General features: G+C 43.7%; 1 protein-coding gene and 1 long non-coding RNA gene across 3 annotated transcripts in view; both read right to left on the bottom strand.

The window, feature by feature from the left end:
- The window catches only part of PLXDC2 (plexin domain containing 2), a 411410-nt gene extending 386801 nt beyond the window's left edge, over positions 1-24609 (bottom strand). The window contains exon 1 of one of the 2 annotated variants that reach the window (XM_048837970.2): positions 23912-24609. In XM_048837970.2, the coding sequence (XP_048693927.2) occupies positions 23912-24020 (109 nt within the window). In that variant the 5' untranslated portion in view covers positions 24021-24609. The remainder of the gene's footprint in view (positions 1-23911) is intronic. The other variant, XM_048837969.2, reaches the window with a different exon arrangement.
- Positions 8425-10843, bottom strand: LOC142071209 (uncharacterized). Its single transcript, XR_012667254.1, has 2 exons — positions 9475-10843; positions 8425-8815 (listed from the first exon to the last, which is right to left on the bottom strand). It is a non-coding gene; the product is annotated as an uncharacterized LOC142071209 (long non-coding RNA).
- Positions 24610-25019: the final 410 nt, after the last annotated feature.

Raw genomic sequence — 25019 nt, 5'->3', positions numbered from 1 at the left:
TAGGGCCAAAAACGCTGACCCTAGCCTTGTCATTATCATCATTATTCATTCTCTCTCTCTCTCTCTCTCCCCCCCCTCAGTAAAGCATGTTTATATGGTTAAATTACCAATGGAATCTTAAAAGAAATGCTACAGACTGGAAGGCTTTTTCCTCCTCCTGTCCTAGCTAAAACAGGTGTCCAGTAATTAAAAGACACATTTCTCAGGAATCCTTAGAAGAACAGCACAGTGCAGACAATGAGTCTTTTCATTCCTCAGACACTTTTACAAGGCAACCATTGATAAGACCAGTCCCGTGGGAGGGAAATACAGGTAGGGAACAAACACCAGCTTCCTCTTCCAGTTCATATGCCCTTTATTATAAAGAAGGTTTTGACACTCTCAGAAGTATGCAATGGACAGATCCTCCTTTATGTGACTGTCATGCGACAATGCTAAACAATCACAGAAAGAATCATTTTCTTCTAACGCTAAACCAGGGACTGAATTAGAATAAGGAACACATTCACACTGTAGCTACTCTGCTTTTCTGAAGAGCGTCTGCCTAGACTCTTCCCCAGCTCCCACCTGTTTGGCTTCCTGCAGAAGATTAAAGAACAGAGTGACTTTACTTTTCTTTAAAAATCCATTAGATCAACAACTGGATCTTTTGGTCCCTTTCCTCTAGTCTAAAGCTTCAAGCAAACAACTACTTCTTCAGAGATCAGTACAACTGCTCAAATGAATAGGTGAGAAAAAGCAGCCCTTTAGTTTCCAATTCAGTAGAGCCTCAGAGGTATGAACACCTTGGGAATGGAGGTTGTTTGTAACTCTGAACAAATGTTATGGTTGTTCTTTCAAAAGTTTACAACTGAACATTGACTTAATACAGCTTTGAAACTTTACTATGCAGAAGAAAACTGTTGCTTTCCCTTTATTTTTCAGTAGTTTATGTTTAACACAGTATTTACTTTTTTTTTCTTTTTTTTTCGGCCTCTGCTGCTGTCTGATTGCAAACTTCCAGTTCCAAATGAGGTGTATGGTTGACTTGTCAATTTGTAACTCTGGTGTTCATAATTCTGAGGTTCTACTGTAGATTTCCAATAGCTCTCACTTCCATCTGAGGATTTCACATTCTTTATCCCCTCTTTTGTATTTAGGAGAGCTTGAGGCGCTAAAAGTTAATGCACTTTCCTTTGATTTTGTGGTTAAAACCAATTTCACATTCAGCTTTTAATAACACAATTCAAACACTGGAAATAAAAAACAGAAAGGCAATTAGACTATTTCAGGTTTCCTAGGACCTCCAAATCATAAAACATCTTCAAAAAGTATATCAGTATGTTTAAGAAAGACAGTACAGCATTTACAATAGCAAAAGTGACAACAATAAATTTGTTAGTCTCTAAGGTGCCACAAGTACTCCTTGTTCTTCTAACAATAATAAAATGACTCCCATCTATTCAGTCTTTCATGGGAAACAATCCATATTTAACTAACGAAAATGGTATCTAACAAAATGACCAAAAATCCTACACTAAAACCTTCCACATAAAATTTAGAAAATGTTGAGCACAGTATGGAATTAAAGCAAAAACTTTACAGCTAAAGTCTCCTTTCAATTGGGGACACATAGCTCCCAAAAATGAATACAATCACTTCTATCAGAGGGCAGACTTTAAGCCCTAGTTTGCTAATTTAACACCTCTATAGATACACAAATTATTTTCTTTAACCATTTTTTTTCAGAACTTCTGGATACGGTAAGTGCTAAGGCCAAGATTCAGCAACACATTTAAGCATGTACTTAACTTTAAGTACATACTTAAGTGTGATTGACTTAAAATGAGACTTAAGCAAGTTGTTAAATTTAACCATGAGCTTAAGAGCTGTGCTGGATCAGGGCCTAAAAGAGTAGCAATTCTTTTGTGTGTTTTATTACAATAAATGCACAACTACTCTCTCTTTCCCTCCTCCTTTGTTGACAGCCTCAAATAGGTTATCATCATCCCAAAGGGTAGTAGCCTCCTTGCAGATCGAATGTCACCTGGACCCGTCTCTAGCTAGGTGTTTCAGAAGGTCTGGCTGATTATTCAGTTTATGTCCATCATGGGTAACCTGATCGCACAACTGAATCTTTTGGCGACAGTGTGTTCACCAGCCATGTAGTGGTATTAAAAATACTTTGGAATTCAATGGTCTTGCAAATATTTAATTCTAAATAGAAGTCCAGAAGGCATTTCCCCAACAAAAGAGGAGCAGTTTTGGTGGCTGAGAGTGTCATGTTGGGGAATATGGGCTGGCCCAGCTAAGCAGCATCAGTGTTGATCAGTGCTTACAGAGTATGATGTTTATTATCATCCACAAGACATAGTTGTGCAGTGCAGAAGGTCACTGAACATAGGTAGTGCTCTGTGGCACAGGAGTTTTTAAAATTCAGTGAGAACATTAGTATGGAATACACCTTCACTCAGCAGCACCATCAAATAGTGCAATAAGGATAAGAGAAGGGGATTTGAATACAAACAGAGAAGGCACATATCCAAAGTTACAAAGAGGAGATTATTATTTATACAGCACCTACTGACTACTATGCCCTTTGCAGACATTCCTGAAGATAACTTCCCTGTCCTGAAAAGGTTACAATCAGAGTATTATCTACTATTATCTGGGAGAAGGATGATGATTCATTAATATTTCTGAGCCATTCTCTGAGGTTAATGGGAATTTTGTCTGTGTAAAGACCATTAATCTAAAGTAAAGTAGTAGCACGTGGTAGGTGTTTACACTTCCACAGATTGACCTTAATGGCAGCTGAGGCACCTCTCCAGATCAGGCCATATTTCAGTCCCTCATTACCAGGAGATTATAAAATATAAGAGAATATTTTGTTTGTATAGCTCTTAAATATCATTTGTACACCGTAAGTGAGATCATTCCTGGCCCTTATGGGGGAGTATGGTGATGGCACATACAGAAAAGCAGGGACTACTCTCTCTGTATTCCTCCTGTTTGCAAAACACCCCAATGGAGCATGGAGGAGACAGCACCATAAATCTCTTTCTCTACAAGCCTACAGAGTATAATTCCTTCCAGAGACCCTTTTGGGATATTACAACTATATACCAGCAATGTACTGTGCTCATGGCAAACTGAGCTCTATGGCCCTGACTCAGAAAAAAACTATACAACATGTGCTTAAGTCCATTCATTTTCTGGGCAGCATTTAAGCATGTTTAATATTAAGCACATGCTTTAAATTCCATGGACTTTAATGAAACATCAAGCACATATTTTAGTGTGGTTCTAATGGAGATGCTTCCTGAATGGGAGCCTAAAGATGTAAACCAAGACATTTCAAAGGACTGCATCCATCTTTTGAGGCTCACTGATCCTCTGGAAAGGATCACATGAATCCCTTTTTCAGGTTTAGAAAAACACTGCAAGATAAATACAAGAGTTACTTTTAGAAGTTTGTTTCTGCCTCCATCTCTCAACCACCTACCACAGCTCTTGTAAGGTACACACCAGGGCACATCACTACGAAACTAGCAGACACCAAAGAACAGTGATTTTATTAGATGGCATAGTGGTTGACTCCATTTGGATTCATACCTTTTCACTCTGCAGGAAACTTCAACATGATTTATTTTAGAGCACGACAAGCACAGGCTATACTGCATATGTTGGTAATGCTTGTGCTTAAAAGTTCATGGAACACACACTCCCAGTGAGTGGTGCTATTACATTTGTGCAATATAATACCAGAATTTATAACAATTATTGTGGCTTGTTCCTTTATTTCATCGTAAGTATAACTCTCAGAGGCCAAATTTGCAGGCTGTGGCCTTTAGTCTTACAAACACAGTTATTTGCTCTTGCAATTCTGTGGGCATTGTCAATAGTACAAGCTAGTGATAGCAACAGCGTTCCAGATTCTCAGTGGGTGTGAGGATCCGGCCCTGTGTTTATATGGAAATTTTGTCATGCCCACACACTAAGAAGTGCACCTACAGAACGGTGCACACAAATGACTGTCTATGAACAACTGCAGGCACTTGGCTCCTTGCAGGATTAGACCCTAGCTGCAGTTATCTTCCTCCCTAACTTCAACCAAATGAAAAAATAAGTCAAGTTCACAGGTGGCTACTTCCTCAATTCAGGCTTTCCATTTATGGATGCACAGAGAAGTAGGAAGTGCAATTTACAGGGAGCTCTAAAATAACACCTGTAGTAGAATGAGAAGTCAGATGGGGCCCAACAGAAAGACTAAAGTCACTGGCCATCTGGCCTGTGATTTTTTTAGATAGAAGGAGATAGAAGTGAAGTTGTGGCCTCCACAAGTTGAATTTGTGAATTTAGAGTCAGCTGGTGTCAATTACAGCCCTGGACTGGGGGTGCCAAACCCCTGAACGTTGGTGAAATTTGGGGGTATATTGGAAGAAAGTGATTCATTTGCTATGAAGTAGAACAGATGATGGCCATAGGGTTCAGACTTTGGAGTCTGTTTAAATCTTGGCTCTGTCAAAGACCTCCATATGACCTTAAGCAAATTACTCACAGTCTCCAAATCTTGATTCCCTATCTGTAAAATTGGGACAATATCACCCTACTGCCCAGAGGATACATTCACTAATGTTAGTGAGGTGCTCAAATACTATGGTAATGAGGGTAACTAGACAGACCTAGAGAGAAACATGGCCTGGAATAGGGAGGAGTGATTTGCAGACTTGGATTTCAAGGATTAAATGAATCACAAGCCCATTCTGGAAGAGCAACTTTGGTGCTGGATGATGGAGAGTTCACAGACCAAAATGAGAGAAGCTGCAAGATTTGGGCTTGGACTGTTGCAAACATTAAAGCAAACATACAAACAGCGGCTGAAATATCTGAACTCCACACCCCAACCTACTCCCGCAAAGTGAAATTTGCCCAAAAGGTTGGATCTTGTGTGGCCAAGTCCCTCATAACAGAACTGCCAATCCTAGCAGTCTTCAATTATAATTAAGAACTAGCCTCTTTTGCAGGTCTAAGGGGCTTCTTAATGAAAAATTATTATAGATCAGGGGTCTCAAACATGCATGCGGCCCGCGGGGTTATTTTCTGCAGCCTGCCAGCTTCCTGCGGCGCCCCCAGCGTTTATCTAGAGCGGCTCCAGCCCAGCCCGGCCTGGCCAGGTGCGCACTGGGGGTAGGGCAGGGGGTTGGGGTGCAGAAGGGGTGTGGGGTGCGGCAGGGGGCTCAGGACAGTGGGTCGGGGTGCAGCAGGGGGCTCAGGACAGGGGGTCAGGGTGCAGGAGGGGTGCGGCAGGGGGCTCAGGGCAGGGGGTTGGGGTGCGAGGTGCGGCAGGGGGTCAGGGTGCAGCAGGGGGGTCAGGGCAGTGGGTTGGGGTGTGAGGTGCGGCAGGGGGTTGGGGTGCAGGAGGGGTGTGGCAGGGGGCTCAGGGCACGGGATCCGGAGGGGTGCGGGGTGGAGCAGGGGGTCGGGGTGCAGGACGGGTGTGGGTGCGGCAGGGGGCTCAGTTGCAGGAGGGGTTCGGGGGGTGGGTCCAGCCCAGCGCGCAGAAGGGGTTGGAATGGGGGCAGAGAAGGGGGTGGAAAGAGGTGGGGCAGGGGCGGGGCCTCATGGAAGGGGTGGAGTGGGGGCAGGGCTGGGGCAGTGATGTGGCCCTCAAGCCAATGTACTAGTCCTCATGTGGCCCTCATGGTCATTTGAGTTTGAGATCCCTGTTATAGATAATAGTATTCTTTTCCATTCAAACTCAACTTTATGACTAATATCAAAGGAACAACACCTGTTTTAGCTCATTTAGGCTTCTCCAAGAAGTGTCCCAATTTAATTTGGGTTGAATGAGAAAAAAAGAGGGTGAGTATCCACATAATCCTGCATAGGGTGCCAATGAGGGACTAACAAAGTCTAATGAGCTGAATCTCCAGCAAGGGTGGCTTTGCTTTGCCAGGCCACACTTATTCGGGTATGTCTACGCTACGAAATTAGGTCAAATTTATAGAAGTAGGTTTTGTAGAAAGCGTTTTTATACAGTCGATTGTGTGTGTCCCCACACAAATGCTCTAAGTGCATGTAGTCAGTGGAGTGTGTCCACAGTACCGAGGCAACCGTCAACTTCCAGAGCGTTGCACTGTGGGTAGCTATCCCACAGTTCCCGCAGTCTCCGCTGCCAATTGGATTCTGGGTAGAAATCCCAATGCCTGATGGGGCTAAAACATTGTCACGGGTGGTTCTGGGTACATATTGTCAGGCCCCCCTTCCCTCCCTCTTTCCGTGAAAGCAAGGGCAGACAATTGTTTTGTGCCTTTTTTCTTGAGTTACCGATACAGACGCCATACCACAGCAAGCATGGAGCCCGCTCTGCTCACCGTCACCGTATGTCTCCTGGGTGCTGGCAGACATGTGCATTGCTACACAGCAGCAGTTTATTGGCTTTTGGCAGCAGACAGTGCAGTATGACTGGTAGCCGTCATCGACGTAGTCCTGGGTGCTCTTTTAACCGACCTCGATGAGGTCAGGGGCACCTGGGCAAACATGGGAGTGACTCAGCCAGGTCATTCCCCTTTTAAGTTTCGTCTCATGGCGATTCAGTCCTACTGGCAGTGCACTGTCTTTTAATCAGCAGCCAGCAGAAGACGATGGCCAGCAGTCATATGGCACCGTCTTCTGCCGAGCACCCAGGAGATGACGATGGCTAGCAGTCGTACTGCAGTCTGCTGCCAGCAAAATGTATAAAGGTAGATGCAGTGCATCAAAACAAGAAATAGACCAGATTTGTTTTGTATTCATTTTCTCCTCCCTCCCCCTGCGAAATCGACGGCCTGCTAAATCCAGTTTTGAGTTCTATCCTTGAGATTTTGAGTTCTATCCTTGAGGGAGCCATTCTGTTTCTCGCAAAGCCACCCCCTTTGTTGATTTTAATTTCCTGTAAGTCAAACCTGAAAGCCATGTCGTCAGTCGCCCCTCCCTCCGTCAGAGCAACAGCAGACAATCGTTCCGCGCCTTTTTTCTGTGCAGACGCCATACCACAGCAAGCATGGAGCCCGATCACTTTGGGAATTAGGAGCACATTAAACACCACATGCATTATCCAGCAGTATATGCAGCACCAGAACCTGGCAAAGCAAAACCGGGCGAGTAGGCGATGTCAGCGCGGTGATGAGAGTGATGAGGACTTGGACACAGACTTCTCTCAAAGCACAGGAACTGGCAATGTGGGCATCATGGTGCTAATGGGGCAGGTTCATGCGGTGGAACGCCGATTCTGGGCTCGGGAAACAAGCACAGACTGGTGGGACCGCATAGTGTTGCGGGTATGGGATAATTCCCAGTGGCTGCGAAACTTTCACATGCGTAAGGGCACTTTTATGGAACTTTGTGACTTGCTTTCCCCTGCCCTAAGGCGCAAGAATATCAACATGAGAGCAGCCCTCACAGTTGATAAGCGAGTGGCAATAGCCCTGTGGAAGCTTGCAACGCCAGACAGCTACTGGTCAGTCGGGAATCAATTTGGAGTGGGCAAATCTACTGTGGGGGCTGCTGTGATGCAAGTAGCCAATGCAATCAAAGATCTGCTGAATATCAGGGGTAGTGACCCTGGGAAATGTGCAGGTCATAGTGGATTGCTTTGCTGCAATGGGATTCCCTAACTGTGGTGGGGCCATAGACGGAACCCATATCCCTATCTTGGCACCAGAGCACCGAGCCGGCGAGTACATAAACCGCAAGGGGTACTTTTCAATAATGCTGCAAGCACTGGTGGATCACAAGGGACGTTTCACCAATATCAATGTGGGATGGCCGAGAAAGGTACATGACGCTCGCAGCTTCAGGAACTCTGGTCTGTTTCAAAAGCTGCAGGAAGGGACTTTATTCCCAGACCAGAAAATAACTGTTGGGGATGTTGAAATGCCTATAGTTATCCTTGGGGACCCAGCCTACCCCTTAATGCCAGGGCTCATGAAGCCATACACAGGCAGCCTGGACAGTAGTCAGGAGCTGTTCGACTACAGTCTGAGCAAGTGCCGAATGGTGGTAGAATGTGCATTTGGACGTTTAAAAGCATGCTGGCGCCGTTTCCTGACTCAGTTAGACCTCAGCGAAACCAATATTTCCACTGTTATTACTGCTTGCTGTGCGCTCCACACTATCTGTGAGAGTAAGGGGGAGAGGTTTATGGCGGGGTGGGAGGTTGAGCCAAATCGCCTGGCTGCTAGTTACGTGCAGCCAGACACCAGGGCAGTTAGAAGAGCACATGAGGGCGCAGCGCGCATCAAAGAAGCTTTGAAAACCTGTTTCATGACTGGCCAGGCTACGGTGTGAAAGTTTGTTTGTTTCTCCTTGATGAAACCCCCCACCCCTTGGTTCACTCTACTTCGCTGTAAGCTAATCACCCTCCCCTCCTCCCTTCGATCATCGCTTGCAGAGGCAATAAAGTCATTGTTGCTTCACATTCATGCATTCTTTATTAATTCATCACACAAATAGGGGGATAACTACCAAGGTAGCCCAGGAGGGCTGGAGGAGAGAAGCACCAGGAGGGGTGGTGGAAGAGGGAAGGACACACAGCTCTTTAAAAGTTTAAAACTTTAAAACTTATTGAATGCCAGCCTTCTGTTGCTTGGGCAATCCTCTGGGGTGGAGTGGCTGGGTGGCCGGCGGCCCCCCACCGCGTTCTTGGGCGTCTGGGTGAGGAGGCTATGGAACTTGGGGAGGAGGGTGGTTGGTTACACAGGGGCTGTAGTGGCAGTCTGTGCTCCTGCTGCCTTTCCTGCAGCTCAACCATACTCTGGAGCAACATACTGTGATCCTTGTGAAACACATGCAGCTGGTGGAGAAAAAAAGGGACAGTGGTTTTTAAAAAGACACATTTTATAGAACAATGGGTACACTCTTTCACGGTAAACCTTGCTGTTAATGTTACATACATAGCACATGTGCTTTCATTCCAAGGTCGCATTTTGCTCCCCACACCGCGTGGCTAGCCCCTCATCCCTCCCCCCACCCCGTGTCTAACAGCGGGGAACATTTCTGTTCAGTTACAGGCAAACAGCCCAGCAGGAACGAGCACCTCTGAATGTCCCCTTAAGAAAAGCACCCTATTTCAACCAGATGACCATGAATGATATCACTCTCCTGAGGATATCACAGAGAGATAAAGAATGGATGTTGTTTGAATGCCAGCAAACATACACTGCAATGCTTTGTTCTACAATGATTCCTGAGTATGTGCTACTGGCCTGGAGTGGTAAAGTGTCCTACCATGGAGGACGGAATAAGGCTGCCCTCCCCAGAAACCTTTTGCAAAGGCTTTGGGAGTACATCCAGGAGAGCTTTTTGGAGTTGTCCCTGGAGGACTTCCACTCCATCCCCAGACACGTTAACAGACTTTTCCAGTAGCTACACCAGCTGTGAACGCCAGGGCAAATTAATCATTAAACATTCTTGCTTTTAAACCACGTATAATATTTACAAAGGTACACTCACCAGAGGTCCCTATTCCACCTTCAGGGTCTGGGAGCCCGCCTTGGGTGGGATCGGGGGGTACTGGCTCCAGGTCTAGGGTGAGAAACAGTTCCTGGCTATTGGGAAAACCGGTTTCTCCACTTGCTTGCTGTGAGCTATCTTTCTCAACCCCAAAACCTGATTCCGTGTTGCCTCCATCTCCATTAAAGGAGTCAAAGAACACGGCTGGGGTAGTGGTGGCTGAACCACCTAAAATGGCATGCAGCTCATCATAGAAGCGGCATGTTTTGGGCTCTGACCCAGAGCGGCTGTTCTCCTCTCTGGTTTTCTGGTAGGCTTGCCTCAGCTCCTTAAGTTTCACACGGCACTGCTTCGAGTCCCTGTTATGGCCTCTGTCCTTCATGCCCTGAGAGATTTTGACAAATGTTCTGGCATTTTGAAACTAGAACGTAGTTCTGATAGCATGGATTCCTCTCCCCATACAGCGATCAGATCCCGTACCTCCCATTCGGTCTATGCTGGAGCTCTTTTGCGATTCTGGGACTCCATCATGGTCACCTCTGTTGATAAGCTCTGCATGGTCACCTGCAGCTTGCCACGCTGGCCAAACAGGAAATTGAAATTCAAAAGTTCGCGGGCCTTTTCCTGTCTACGTGGCCAGTGCATCTGAGTTGAGAGTGCTGTCCAGAGCAGTCACAATGGAGCACTCTGGGATAGCTCCCAGAGGCCAATACCGTCCAATTGTGTCCACAGTACCCCAAATTCGACCCAGCAAGGCTGATTTCAGTGCTAAGCCCCTTGTAGGGGATGGAGTAAGGAAATCGATTTTAAGAACCCTTTAAGTCGAAATAAAAGGGCTTCGTCGTGTGGACAGGTGCAGGGTTAAATTGATTTAACGCTGATAAATTCGACCTCAACTCCTAATGTAGGCCAAGGCAGAGTAAGTAAACAGGATATAGTAAAGGGGGTATGCTAAACACTGTTTTGTCCGTCGTTTTTTGTTGTTTTTTTTATACTGGAAAAAAGGCAATGCCGCCAATGACTTGCAGCATTAGCAGTGAAAGAGAAAGTTTTGGGAAACCAAAAAGACAGTTTTTGTCAGTAAAATCTGGTGTTGTTTCTCCTTTCGTTTGTTTCTTGGAGAAGGTTTTGGTTTGGGGGGGTTTGTTTTGTTGGGGTAGGGTTTTTTTTGTTTTGTTTTTTTGGTTGAACTCAAATTTGAAATCTCTGCATTTCAGAGATTTCAGATTCAGAAACATATTCCACTGTTTATCATGCAACCCCTGTACCACTTCAATTATAAAATATTGTCTTAAAAATATACTTGCTAAATATACTTGGTTAAAATAAATCTGAAAAATTAGTAAGATGCTAAAATATATGAAAAGATAAACAAAGGTGGCATTAATCTATAAGCAAGTAATTTGTTGTATCTATTTACTTTATATTAAGAAGATCATTTAGATCAGTATGTATGTGTTCTGATTAGGATCCCGTAATAAATTGTGCTGATACTGAGGTCAGGGTTTTGCAATATATAAAATGCTAAGCTTCCAGTCCATAAATGTCTTCGCTGCAAATAACCCATAAGTCTATTATCTTTACCGCAGCTGCAATCTGGAGAATGTGCCCTCTTTTAATTTAATTCCCTCATGAATTTCAGTATTAACTAAGAAGCAAGCCTGAATGAGCAATATGCCATAAAGCCAGGAGTTCACTAAACCCAGGCCAATGACCCAGCTGGACTGTTCATTTCAGCCATCCCACAACAACCCAAATTGCAGCTTTCACAAAGCAAAATGATCGGTTTTGAAAGAGATCACAGCATGTGGTCAAAAACGCTCAACAATGAGGACTCATAGTTAGGGGTGGTCAGAAAATGGAATTTCCAGCCCTTAGAAATTCTGACATTTTGAAATGTGTTTATATTCCCAGGTGGAGCAAAAAATCAAAATTTCTCGCAGAATGGAAATCCCCCACTCACCCCCTCCAAAAAAAGTGATTCAGAAACTCTTTTCTTACGTAATGTTGAAACTTTACCTTATAAAATATTAAATATATTAAAATAAAATATCATTAAAGCTTTAACAAACTAAAACAAAGTTGAAATGAAACATTTTGACTCTGAAACAAACTGTGAAATTCATAAAAATTTGTTTTGACACCTTCTCATTGAAAATTTGGTTAGAATCCAAACAAAACTGCATTTTCCAATGGAAAACTGTTGTGCTGAAAACGTTTTGACCCACTCTAATCAAAATAACTACTGGTGTTAAAGGGAGCTGTCCAGTATTCTCTACCCTTTCCATTTCTGTACTCTCTCTTTGAGGGCTTGTAATACCTACAGACTTAAAAAAAAAACAACTATGCCCATTTGAACTGATTTTATTTCTTTCCATCTACAGTAGCAAGTTTTGCTACACCTACCCTGTTTCTTATATAGCTCTCAATCCAACATGGCTTTGTACCTGCTGCCTTATTGAGGTACTCCCAGTCCCCCAGCCTGGGTGTCACAGAGGTACCTGTAGCAATTCAACTAGTGCAGTTTTCTAGGCAAGGAAAGTATGTTGTGTTTGGGGGAAGAGGAGGAAGTGTACAATTCAGAGCCCAACTCTGCAGGAAATCTGTGTGTGGTAGTGCATAGAGAGGAATGGCATGCCATGGGTGAAGAGCAGGGCCTAGATAGCTACCTTTAAGTATATCCTCCACAGGGTGGATAAAAATTAATGATTTTAAAAGAACGGGATTTTTTTTATTTCAATTGGATTTTTTTTGATAAAATGCTTTTTGAGGGAAAAAACCCTATTAAAACTATAGCTTAAAGTTATCATGGAATAGGGATTATAAATTCTAATTCTATAGTATGAGACAATATATTCATGTAATGTTTAAGAAAAGTTTTGTAAATGAGTTCCAGTAGTTCATGGATTAGGGACCACATTTTATGGGGCTCAACAGGCTTCTGCATAGATTATTTAGGTTAATCTTTCTAGTGGGACTCAGTACTCAGTCTAGAAGATACCATCAGAGATGCTTAGTTTTGCAGTTTGAGAACTGTGGATTTGTGTCTCCAGAGGTAACATGCTTGTTAACAGCAAAAATGTTTTAAATAAATAAATAATATATAGAGGTGAGAAAAAACAGACCTCAGCTCTATTGTCCCTCTGCAAATCTGTGTACACAGAGTCAATCCCTTACCTCTCTCTAAAAGTGCAAAGTTTCAAAAAGTTCAATGAATAGAAGATTGTTGGGGGTGGAACAGATCTGGACAAGGAGAAGAAGTTGGGAGATAAATGTGAGAAGCGAGGGACATATGCTTGTTTTGTTAAAATATTATATGTTTGCTGTTGAAGAAAAAAATCCAGAATACCTAACATTGTTGTTTTAGTTAAATAAAACAATTTAACTGTCTGTCTGGTGATGTTCTCCTCCTAATACAGATGGCAAGAAAATCCTCCAAATATTAATGATTAACCTGTTGAACTGGAGATAGTTCAGCTCCCAATGACTTCATAAATATCTGCTTCAATTACCTTTGGTAAATGAAATAACCAAACAATCATTCATTTTCTGATATAGCTGTAAAACTAATCTGAAAAGTTTTCAAAATAAATCTGTTTAAAAATGTACAATGTGTACCTCCTAAAAATGAAACCTACGTCTATCTCTGAGTTGTGAAGAATATGTATTAAGGTTATAACAACCAACAAGAATGCACTTTTATGTAGAAAAACATGATTAATCACTTCCTGACTAGTGATTTAAATCAAATCCACCCTGATCCTCCAGTCCTCCCCTTGTTACAAAGATGCACTAGGACAGCAAATGCTACATCATCCACTGGGCTGAAGTGGTCTTCATGAAACAGCTCTGCAGTGGACAATGATGGGAAGAGTCCTTCTGCTTCACTGTCACTTCCAGGGAGACATCCACCTCTCAGCTCACTAGTCGGACTGGACACTAAGCCCCTGGATTTCACCATCAGGGCCCAACTTTGGCATTGTATGTCCACAAGGTGGGGGGGGGCACAGATTTTCCAGACATCAAGTCTTCTACTGACATCAGAGAGAGCCACACAGAAATCCAAAAAACAGACTTTGACTCCAACTCAACATTTTATATGATACAAGTATGGTTTTCAGGACAGGATTTGTTCATTGCCTTCCACTCCCTCTGCTGACTCTCTGGAAACAGAGCATAAAGCAATGCAGGCCCTATATAAATATTACCACTCTCTCCCCAACCTTCCATTTCTTGGCAACAAAATAGTAATAAAATACAGGAAGTTGTAATCATGCTCTTGAGCTTGAACAAAAACATCTAAATATAGATTTGGCACAATCATGACACCTTCAAAGCAGACAAAATTTTGAACAACATCAGGGTGAAAACAAACTCTTACACAATTCTTTCTAATGGTTGGAAAATAGCAGCTTCAGACAACATTTTTGAACCTGGGCATTCAAAGTTGAGCTTCTAAATACATATTTAGGCATATAAATAAATGTGGTGCCAGAGGGGCTGAGCACATGAAAATCTCTCTGAGATCAACATGAGGTGCTCATCACCTTCAAAAATCAGGCTACTAAATTTAGGTGCTTGAACATTGATTTACAAGATTAACTTGATGCACTCAGATTAGAATATTTTGGCTAATACTACTAACCGTTACAATGAGAGAAGGTTGCCTTTTACAATCAGTCCAGCCAGAGCTTTCATACAAAGGAAAGTCAGAATTACAAACCCAAATTGGATATTGCCCATTCAGGATTTGCAAGAGTCACAGTCTGATCAAAAACAAAAGCCAAAATAATAATTTAATAGAAGAAAACAATAAGATGCAGTAGTAACATAATTGCTACTGAAAAGTCATTGGGCTAAATCCTACCCTCTGAAGTCAGTTGAGCTGCATAGGTGTAACCCGGACAGAATTTGCTCTATTCTCTAGCGGGATTAAAGAAGGAACTGTAAAAGCTATAAAAGTTACAACAGAACCTTAGTATAGGTTGCCATTGACTAAAGTTAAATTACAATGGAACACCTACAAAGAAAAGGTACAGAAATTCCAGCATCTACTCATTATGATAGAACACATATTTAAAGTGTTATTAAAGTTGGGATAATGGAGAGGGTTACACATTGTGCAGGTACTTGTGAGCATTTCTTAGTAGAGGTCAATGATCAATTACTGCATGAAGATACAGTACATGTGATAGATATGAAATACATATACTCTAATAAAATGTCTCTACAATGCTATTCACGAAGCACAAGGTATTAACTGGCCACTGTGGAACTCCGATAATGTTTATTTTAAAAGTCCAAAGCCCCTAAAATAATTGAGAATCAAAGCCATTTCAAGAGGGAAGAACTCTAAATAAAGTAGACATTAAAAAGCTCTCTTTTCTGGACGTAGTCACTGAAATGCTAGAAAACTTAGGTTAAAACTATACATACTGCTGACAAAGGAGCACAGGTCCCGATCCAGCAAAGCCAAGGCACTTTTTGCATACTTACAGTTACATGCATGCGTAAGTGCTTTGGGGATCCAAAATAGTCTCTCCTGTATCAGTGCTGAGACCTAATCCGCTCCCATTGAAATCAACACAAACATCATATCAAAGGGAATAAGACCACTATGAGCAGAGAATACGTTCCCACATATCTGTGTTCTAGTCAATAGAGTCACTATGTGACTTTCAAACCCAGAATTAATAAATACACTCAGCAAAGCAGATTGCAGAATGCAGATTGCAGAGGGAAAGATATGTGAGGCCAGGCTAAAATGGGCTGTATCAAGGAGGGCCAGAACAAAATTAAGTGAGGTAGTGCTCCATGATTAAACAAACCACACAGCATTCACAAACAGTATCTAAGGGCATTTTCTGGTATGTTTCATGATCGTTTACCATAAAGAGCACCAAGAGACAGAAACATGAACTTGATGTGGCTTCTCCATACATTTCAGGGTGGAAAGAAATCTCATGGGTGAATGTTAGTTCCTTTTTGTTTCTGTAATGCTCTAGTTTGGTAATACTGACATTTGCCAATTGGGGAACAACAAGTTAGATTCCACTGCCTCCCCCCTGCATTCTCAGCCCCATCTCTAATTAGCCCTTCAGTGATCTGATGATATCTCACACTGTTGGCAAGTTAGTACTAGATGAGAAGGAATGCTATTTGCTCACATCCTAAAATCCTCTTTTTTGTGCCTCCCCATCTCCTCTCCCCAAACATTGCTTTAAATGAAGTTTTGCTATAAGCTGTCTGAGTTTTAGAGTGTTGTTATGACCTACTTAAATTTCATCACTGAGCAATGATAAGCCTGGTACTATTTTAAGTCTATTTTAAACTCTGGCTTCAGGTTAAATTAGTGGGGGGAAACCAGGGATAGAATTAGATAGGAATTACTCCCAAAACAAATGAAAATTACCCTAGTCATTTTGATTTGTATCATATTCAACTTACCACTGTGGGAAAGGAAGTATGAAAAAGCAAGAGGTCTACTTTAAGACAGACTGCTCTCAACTGTCTGTATTTTAGTAACAGTTTCTATTAACCTAAATTATTTCTAGGTGTATACATATAGGTAATTATACTTGGGGTTAAGATTTGGGGTGAAGATGTGTGAGGCTTTGAAAACAGAACCTTATTGTGGTTATATCATTAAATCATCCAAGCTGAAGTCAGGGTTCATCATTGCTCCACCCATAAAGACTGACAGACACAGCTGCATTTCTAATTTCTCTAGAAGAAGACTTTGTTAAGCTGGTGACTGTCTGTCAGTGGCCTTCAAGATAGGAAGATATCTTACCTTTGGATGGGGTAACATCTTAATAGGGCACTAATTCTGAAAGAGTTAGGCATGCAGTTGTGCATGCGAAATGCACATGCATAAGCCTAATCATGTATACAGTTTTGAAAATTATATCTGCAACAGAATTAGCTATTTGTGTGTACACTTGCTTGAGTGACTGAAGTAATTGTTTCAGAGTAGCAGCTGAGTTAGTCTGTAACCGCAAAAAGAAAAGGAGTACTTGTGGCACCTTAGAGACTAACAAATTTATCTGAGCATAAGTTTTCGTGAGCTACAGCTCACTTCATCGGATTCATGCAGTGGAAAATACAGTGGGGAGATTTTATATACACAGAGAACATGAAACAATGGGTGTTACCTTACACACTGTAACAAGAGCGATCAGGTAACGTGAGCTATTACCAGGAGGAGAGCGGAGGGTGGGGGGAACCTTTTGTAGTGATAATCAAGGTGGGCCATTTCCAGCAGTTGACGAGAATGTGTGAGGAACAGTGGGGGGGGGGGGGGTAAATAAACACGGGGAAATAGTTTTACTTTGTGTAATGACACATCCACTCCCAGTCTTTATTCAAGCCTAAGTTAATTGTATCCAGTTTGCAAATTAATTCCAATTCAGCAGTCTCTCATTAGAGACTGTTTTTGAAGTTTTTTTGTTGAAGAATTGCCACTTTTAGAGCTGCAATCAAGTGACCAAAGAGATTGAAGTGTTCTCCGACTGGTTTTTGAATGTTATAATTCTTGAGGTCTGATTTGTGTCCATTTATTATTTTACGTAGAGACTGTCCAGTTTGACCAATGTACATGGCAGAGGGGAATTGCTGGACCAGTATCCCCGATAATGTCATGGCAAACCTGGTGGCTGAACTTTGTGACTTTGTCCTCACCCATAACTATTTCACATTTGGGGACAATGTATACCTTCAAATCAGCGGCACTGCTATGGGTGCATGGCCCCAGAGTTTGCCAACATTTTTATGGCTGACTTAGAACAACGCTTCCTCAGCTCTCGTCCCCTACTGCCCCTACTCTATTTGCACTACATTGATGACATCTTCATCATCTGGACCCACGGAAAAAAAGCCCTTGAGGAATTCCAACACGATTTCAACAATTTCCATCCCACCATCAACCTTAGCCTGGACCAGTCCACACAAGAGATCCATTTCCTGGACACTATGGTGCTAATAAGCGATGGTCACATAAACACCACCCTATACCGGAAACCTACTGACCTCTATGCTTACCTACATGCCTCCAGCTTTCATCCAGACCACACCACATGATCCTTTGTCTACAGCCAAGCGCTAAGATACAACCGCATTTGCTCCAACCCCTCAGACAGAGACAAATACCTACAAGATCTCTATCAAGCATTCTTACAACTACAATACCCACCTGCTGAAGTGAAGAAACAGACTGACAGAGCCAGAAGAGTACCCAGAACTTACCCACTACAGGACAGGCCCAACAAAGAAAATAACAGAACGCCACTAGCCATCACCTTCAGCCCCCAACTAGAACCTCTCCAACGCATCATCAAGGATCTACAACCTATCCTGAAGGACGACCCATCACTCTCACAGATCTTGGGAGACAGGCCAGTCCTTGCTTACAGACAGTCCCCCAGCCTGAAGCAAATACTCACCAACAACCACACACCACACAACAAAAACACTAACCCAGGAACCTATCCTTGCAACAAAGCCCGTTGCCAGCTGTGTCCACATATCTATTCACGGGACACCATCACAGGGCCTTACAACATCAGCCACACTATCAGAGGCTCGTTCACCTGCACATCTACCAATGTGATATATGCCATCATGTGCCAGCAATGCCCCTCTGCCATGTACATTGGCCAAACTGGACAATCTCTACGTAAAATAATAAATGGACACAAATCAGACCTCAAGAATTATAACATTCAAACTCCAGTCAGAGAACACTTCAATCTCTTTGGTCACTCGATTACAGCTCTAAAAGTGGCAATTCTTCAACAAAAAAACTTCAAAAACAGACTAACGAGAGACTGCTGAATTGGAATTAATTTGCAAACTGGATACAATTAACTTAGGCTTGAATAAAGACTGGGAGTGGATGTGTCATTACACAAAGTAAAACTATTTCCCCATGTTTATTCCCCCCCCCCCGTTCCTCACACATTATCGTCAACTGCTGGAAATGGCCCACCTTAATTATCACTAAAAAAGCTGCCGTTCTCCTGCTGGTAATAGCTCACGTTACCTGATCACTCTTGTCACAGTGTGTATGGTAACACCCATTGTTTCATGTTCTCTGTGTATATAAAATCTCCCCACTGTATTTTCCACTGCATGCATCCGATGAAGTGAGCTGTAGCTCATGAAAGCTTATGCTCAGATAAATTTGTTAGTCTCTAAGGTACCACAAGTACTCCTTTTCTTTTTTCTTTTTTTGAAGTAACTGTGTGAAAAACTGAATGCCTACGCTTTACGACATGGGCCCATCAATGTATCTTTTGTCCTCTGCTCTCAATATGGTGACTCTAATAACATTTTCACCTTAAAAATCACTCTTGCAGATCACTTAGATATACAGTCAGCTTGTTATGTATGAAACACATAGGGCATGGTTTAACACCAGTGGGAGCCATCATGCTCCAAGTCTGACAGATTGCAGCTTCGAGAGGTTTTGACACTGTGGCTGTGATGGAGTCTTCTTTCTGCAGGTGTACTCACAGTCCTGACCAGCAAAACTGTTCAGAGCATCAGATAGTCTGGTGAACCCAGAGGGCCTTTTCTCTCAGAAACACAGTCAAATGTTTCAACCTGGAAGAAGTTTTCTATCTGCTTTGTGAAGAAAACCAGCTTGATTCAGACATGCTCTGTGTAGCATGTTTCTCTCAGAGTGTCGTGGATTTCCAGTAGATAGTTGCACAGGACTCAATAGTACTTTGGGAAACACTAACTCCAGTTCCAAGACTGCACCCTTTTAAGCTTTGTGAGAGTGCAGAGGAAGAACAGCACAGTTTCTCAGGGAAGTGTGGCACGCAGTTCTATATACGACCTAGTACACCATGAGATTGCAGTTCTCATTTCCAGTGGATACCTCGGATACACAGGCTACATCTGCTACCTCCTTCACAGTCCCTCAAGTCCATTCCCCTCACAGTATTCCAATGAAATTGCAATTTTTGAATCTCATGGAGTTTCCATGAGTCCCCTAGGGTTTTCACAAAACTGTAGGATATGGCCCCTACAGTCCATTAATGTTTTGCTTTACATTAATTTACCTGTGGTAATAAACTAAATTACCCAAATGACAATTTTTAAAAGTCTGATTTACTTTTCATCATTAATTATATTTGTTGACAGCTTGGACAAGGGACAATAGTCAGTTCCACTGTGCCTTATAGTCAACTTCAGATTCAGAGCCAGTCACAAGTCTGATGCAAATTATGAAAGGGAATGTTTACAGATAACAAGATGGTTTCAGAGTAATTTTTAAAAAGTCAGTGAACTATAACTACTGATCTTACTGCAGGTTTTGTAGAAATATGTTACAAAACCTGAATTTAGAGACTCAAATCAACCTGACAGTGTGTGTGTCTAATCTGGGACAAACACCTTTGTATATCAGCAATATTTCAAACCACACATTTAGAAAAAATGATAATACAATTAAGGGGAGAAAGTAGGAAAAGTAAGGATGTAAATAAACAGAGGTGAGTTCCTTAAAGGGAATTCTAAGTACTACTTATATAGGACATGTGTTGGCTTTACTGCTAAACCCAAGTATCAGTAATGGACACCTGCATTTCTCTATTTGATTTTTCATTTACAAATATCATTAACTCAAAGAAATAAGGTATAACCTTTAATGCAAAAGAAACAGAAGTTACCAAACATATGTACTGCCTAATATTTTGTTTCTTTTGCTAATTTAAGATGAAATATTAATCAGCAAAGTCTCCTAAGGCCTAATGAGAAAAAAGTAACACAGACAAGCAACTCAAGCAGTGCAACAAGTTTGAATGTTTGAGTATTAGCTAAAGGTTAATCTAATAATAAAAATTGTTCTATCCCCTTCTAAATAGCAATATTTTGAAATGGTTGTTTGTCAATTAATATAAATTATACCAAAACACTGGAACACACTTTGATGGAATAAAAATTACAATAAGCTTCCTAATTCTGATTGATCGTATTTTCAGAAAAGTAACATTTTCAAGGCTTCTTGTGGGAATACTTCAACAATTAGTAACCCCTGACTTAGACAACTGGAAGCTTTAATTGTTCAGCTAACTTCCAAAAGAACATTTTTTTCAGTTCACTGAACTTATTTCATATTCATTGTGATTATCTTAAAACACACATATACCCAAATCTTATATTTAAGAACCCTGACCACTGATCTATGCATTTCTAGTCAGCAAAATGACGCTCTATACAGACACAAATGCAGAAAAAAGATAGTATAAGACAATTGATCTGAAGCCTTTTGAAAAGAACCCTGTCTGCTGAAAGATGAAGTTGCAAGGGACAACTGTTCTGCCCTCTAGTGGAGATCTTTCCTATTCATCAGCAGCACAAATATTTCAAATTTAATTCCACAACCAGGAATGTTTTTGTTTGTTTACAGCCAAACACATTTGCTATAAAATTACTGATTGCTAAACATCAGACCTCAAGGCTACTAGACAAATGATTATTATCTCAGGAAGTTTGAAGGGACTAGTTCTGAACTTCTGGCAAAAGCTATACAAAACCATGGCTCAGCAAACTGTGGGTCAGTTTTATATGAAATCATGATGTTTATTTGATAACATTCCATAAAATCCTCTCTTTAATCCAGGTATTCAGGAACCTATACCACATGTATTGTTTGCATTCCTTTCTATTTTTATTTCATTTCAATTACAAGAATGTATTTTACTCCTGAGAATGTAAATAATGCACAGCCCAGACACAAACTATAATCAAACTCCCATTAAGCATTTGCAGTTACTGCAAAGATTTTTGGTTCAGTTTAAAATTTAGAAGACTATATTTAAACGTGTCTGAGGGGCATGGTATTGACCTTAGTGTATAAGTAAAACTTCTAAATGGCACTTTTTACATTTCAGACCACATTAACTGAAGTTGAATACAGATGTTCATTTTCAAAATGGTATTTCTTGGACATATGGATATAAAAATTCATGGAATAACTTTCAAAATATATTTTTTGTTGCATTCAGGTCTCCTTGTTCTGCAAAACAGCACTCTCTACTTGCTGTAAGAAATATAGTCTATTAATCTATTGTGCTTCTCTATCGAAGAATGAAAGAACCATACATATTAAGGCTGAATGAATTTCAGTTTCTATTATTGAATTTCAGCAGCATGCTTGTGACAGTAACATCATATTTTCAGAAACAGGATTTTAAAAGGTAACAAACCTCACAACAAGCTGCCTGTCAAAAATTGTCATTTAAAATTTCCATTTTACTGTTATGAGAGAAGATTATCTCTTACAGATTATTTCATCAGCTCTTGTTTAAACACAAAAATAAAATTCACCTGTATAATAATCATCTTGGTACTTTACACCATAGATCATATTCATTCAGCTTAAATATTTTTCCTTAACCTGTTAAGACACACCACATTAATAAACCAATAAAAGATTAATGAGCAGATGATATGCCATTCTATTTAGTGCTGAGATAGACTTTATTAAAATAATGCAACTCTAAAGCCTAAATCAGCAATGAATGACCAGCAGTGTACATTGATCATTCACTTCATCAATAGACTGTATTTAATCAAGAAATTATTGACACTTCTTCTGCACAAACACACCTACAGTAGAAGATTAATGAACTTCACGTGCTCAGATACAGCCTTACATCTTTTTTTTTTCAGAGCCCCACCCCTTTCCTTTATTTTCTCTAGTGATTTACTGTAAATAATATTAGTGTATGTTTCCTAAAGGCAAAGCCCTAGAAATGGCAGCACCAGGTTGGACACATACATGCTGAACAGGAGTATATTAAAACCTTCCTTCTGGGTTTTCCCTGAACTGACATAAGAGCCCTCAGCAACCTGCTGGGCTACCTTGTCATTTAGCAATTCCTGAACTCAGTGGTAGGCCCTCCTTGTCTGGCATAGCCCTAAGTGGATGTTTTTAAAATTCCTACATCTATCCTGTTCGAGTCACTCAACTCTTCACATTTGTGTCAAACCTTCTGTGCAAAATGGGGTTAGTTTTCTTACAGACTATTTGTAGATGGGCTACAGGACCCAGTTTGGGGTTAACTTTTTGGGTGGCAGGAGAGGGAAAGTAAAGTGTCCTTATGTCTCTAAAGATGGATGTTTAATGATAATACAATACTTGCATTTCCAAACCTAACCCATAATGTTAAACACAGCAGCTTTCAATTGTTATTCTTAGCCTCCTAATATGCTAAAAAATGTTCACCCCACCCCATTCATCACCCAACTTTTCCCAAGCATGCCAAGATTTCCCTGGCAGTTCCCCCTATGGATTACACGCATGCAGAGGTCTATGAGATATGATGACCAGGAAGAGGACCACGTTTTGGGAAAGACTGGGTAGCTGATGAGAATCCACTACATGTGGCTGGCCTGATGCACTAACAGGTGTCTCTAGGAAAGTTTTGAACTAGAGGACCCTAAAAGGGTTACAAGCAAACGTGGTCAGCCCACGGTGCCAGGGAAAGGGCTGGTGCTAAGCACCTGCCAGTACCTGAACTAATGTGTGCTGAAGAGGGGAGGTAAAGTTTACCAGGGACATTTATAACCTGGTTTTGAGAGGTAAGGAGCAACCTCAACTCCAGCTGAAGTCAAAGGGAGCTGCAGTTGCTCAGCACCTCTGAAAATCAGGCCATAAGTGAAGGCAACACCCATTAGTAGAGACCACATGGAGAAAGCAGCCTATTTAGTAACAGCAAGGAACCCGCTGAGCGCAGGGGAGAACAGGGGCTCGCTTTTGCAAGCCGCTGGCCATACAGAGCTGAGCGAAGGGCCAGAGCGGGGAAGTGGCAATTATTGTTGCGCTTTACAAAGGCAGGGTCTCCCCGAAAGGCGATGGGGGCCGGGGCCGGGTCACAGGGCCCCGGAGACTCAGGCTCCCTGAGCGTTCAGCCCAGTTCGGGGACTACTTAAGGCCATTCTGTCTTTGCAGCGCGGCTCTCCCACCGCCCAAGTATCGTGGCTGGGACTGAGACTCCTGGGGCTCGCCCTAGTGAGAAGTTGGGACTCGGGAGAGGAAGATCGCCCCCCGGACCCTCAGCTGAGCGGCTCCCGATTTACCCACAATAAACCCGGGAAGAGGGGGCGGGGAGGTCGCAGCTCCATGAGCTACAAGGCAGCGAGCTTCCCACGGGCGCAGGGGGAAGGGGCAAAGCGCCGCATCTCACTGCAGACACCATCTTCCTCGGCCGTTCAGCAACGGGCGGGTGGGGGGGGGGGGTTGAGCGGGGGCTGGCCTCACACAGCACTGGCGCCTGGGGGGGGGGGGGGGGGGGGTGGGATCAGAGGCCACGGTCGGGGGCTGCCGACCGGCGTGTGCTTGGCCGGGTGCCTCGCCCACCCCCAGCGGCCGCTCCCCCCACCTCCAGAGCAGCCCGGCCAAGGGAACTTCAGCAGCAGCCCTTACCCTGAGGTCGCCGCGCCGCCTCCCCGTCCACGAGCTGGACGCGGGCTGCCAAGCACTGGGCAAGGAAGAGCGCTGCAGCCGCTAAGTGGCCGTGCCTCGGGCTCGCCATCGCCCCGCGCCTGCCGGGCTCGCTCGCTGCGCCGCTCGCCTGCGGGGGGGGCCCGGGAGCGTCCTGCAGATCCCACTGCTAGCCGCGGCCGGGACGCCTCTGGTTCGCATCGGCTCCCCTCCAGCCGCGGGGAGACGCCTGGCTCGGTCCCTCCGGCGGGAGCAGCCCCAGGAACGCAGCAGCTGGCGAGGACAAGCCCAGCTCCGGCCGCCAAGCGCCCAACTCTCCCTCCTTGCGGCGGCGCCTGGCCGGACCCCCCCTGCCCGCCCAGTGGGAGGGGGGCTGGTGGCTCCTGTCCACGCGCAGTTCAAGGCAAAACCTCCCCCCGGCCCGTCAGCGCCGGCACGGGAGCGACCCAGCTCTGCGCGGCTCGAGGGGAGGAGGAAACAAAATAAGTTTCTCCCCCCACCCCCGGCTGGGCGTCTTGTTGCTCCAGCCCCGTGGGCTCAGGCCAGAAAGGCAGAGCCCGCTCCTGGCAGCGGGCGGCGCAGTCCCGGCGAAGGCGCGGGATGGGGGTCCCGGCGAGGAGCCCCGCAGGCGAAGCCGGTGTCTGGCAGGGCCAGCCGCGCGGGGAACTGGTGTGGGGCTGGCGCGGGCGCCTGGCCCTGCGTGGGGAGCGCGCGCCGCCGGCTGGGTGCCCCGAGCGGCCCCGCGCCCCTTTCTCGGGGCCAGGCTGCCGGAAACGACCTGCCCAATTGCTGCACTTTCCTGGGGCTGAGAGAGAGAGGGGGCCCCCCCGACCCCCTGCTCCTCGGGAGGGGCGGCTGGAGCTCCGCGCCCAGCGGCCCCCAGCCCACGTCGGGCGAGCCCAGCTCCGCCCTGGCGCCCGGATTGCCGGAGGGCAGCGCTCTCCCGGCCCCCAGCAAACACAGCGGGGGGTTCTGCGAGGAGCAGCGTGTCCGTAGGCAGCGTTCATGTGGGAGCGGGAGCGGGGGGGGGAGCTGGTGGAGGATGGAGAAAGGGAATCAAATTAAAAAAGGATTTGTGCTTAGACGGGAG

The sequence above is a fragment of the Caretta caretta genome, chromosome 2 (genome assembly GCF_965140235.1).
Source record: "Caretta caretta isolate rCarCar2 chromosome 2, rCarCar1.hap1, whole genome shotgun sequence".
Taxonomy (NCBI): domain Eukaryota; kingdom Metazoa; phylum Chordata; order Testudines; family Cheloniidae; genus Caretta; species Caretta caretta.
Note: the sequence above shows the minus strand (reverse complement) of the source record. Positions and strands in the feature narration are given on the sequence as shown.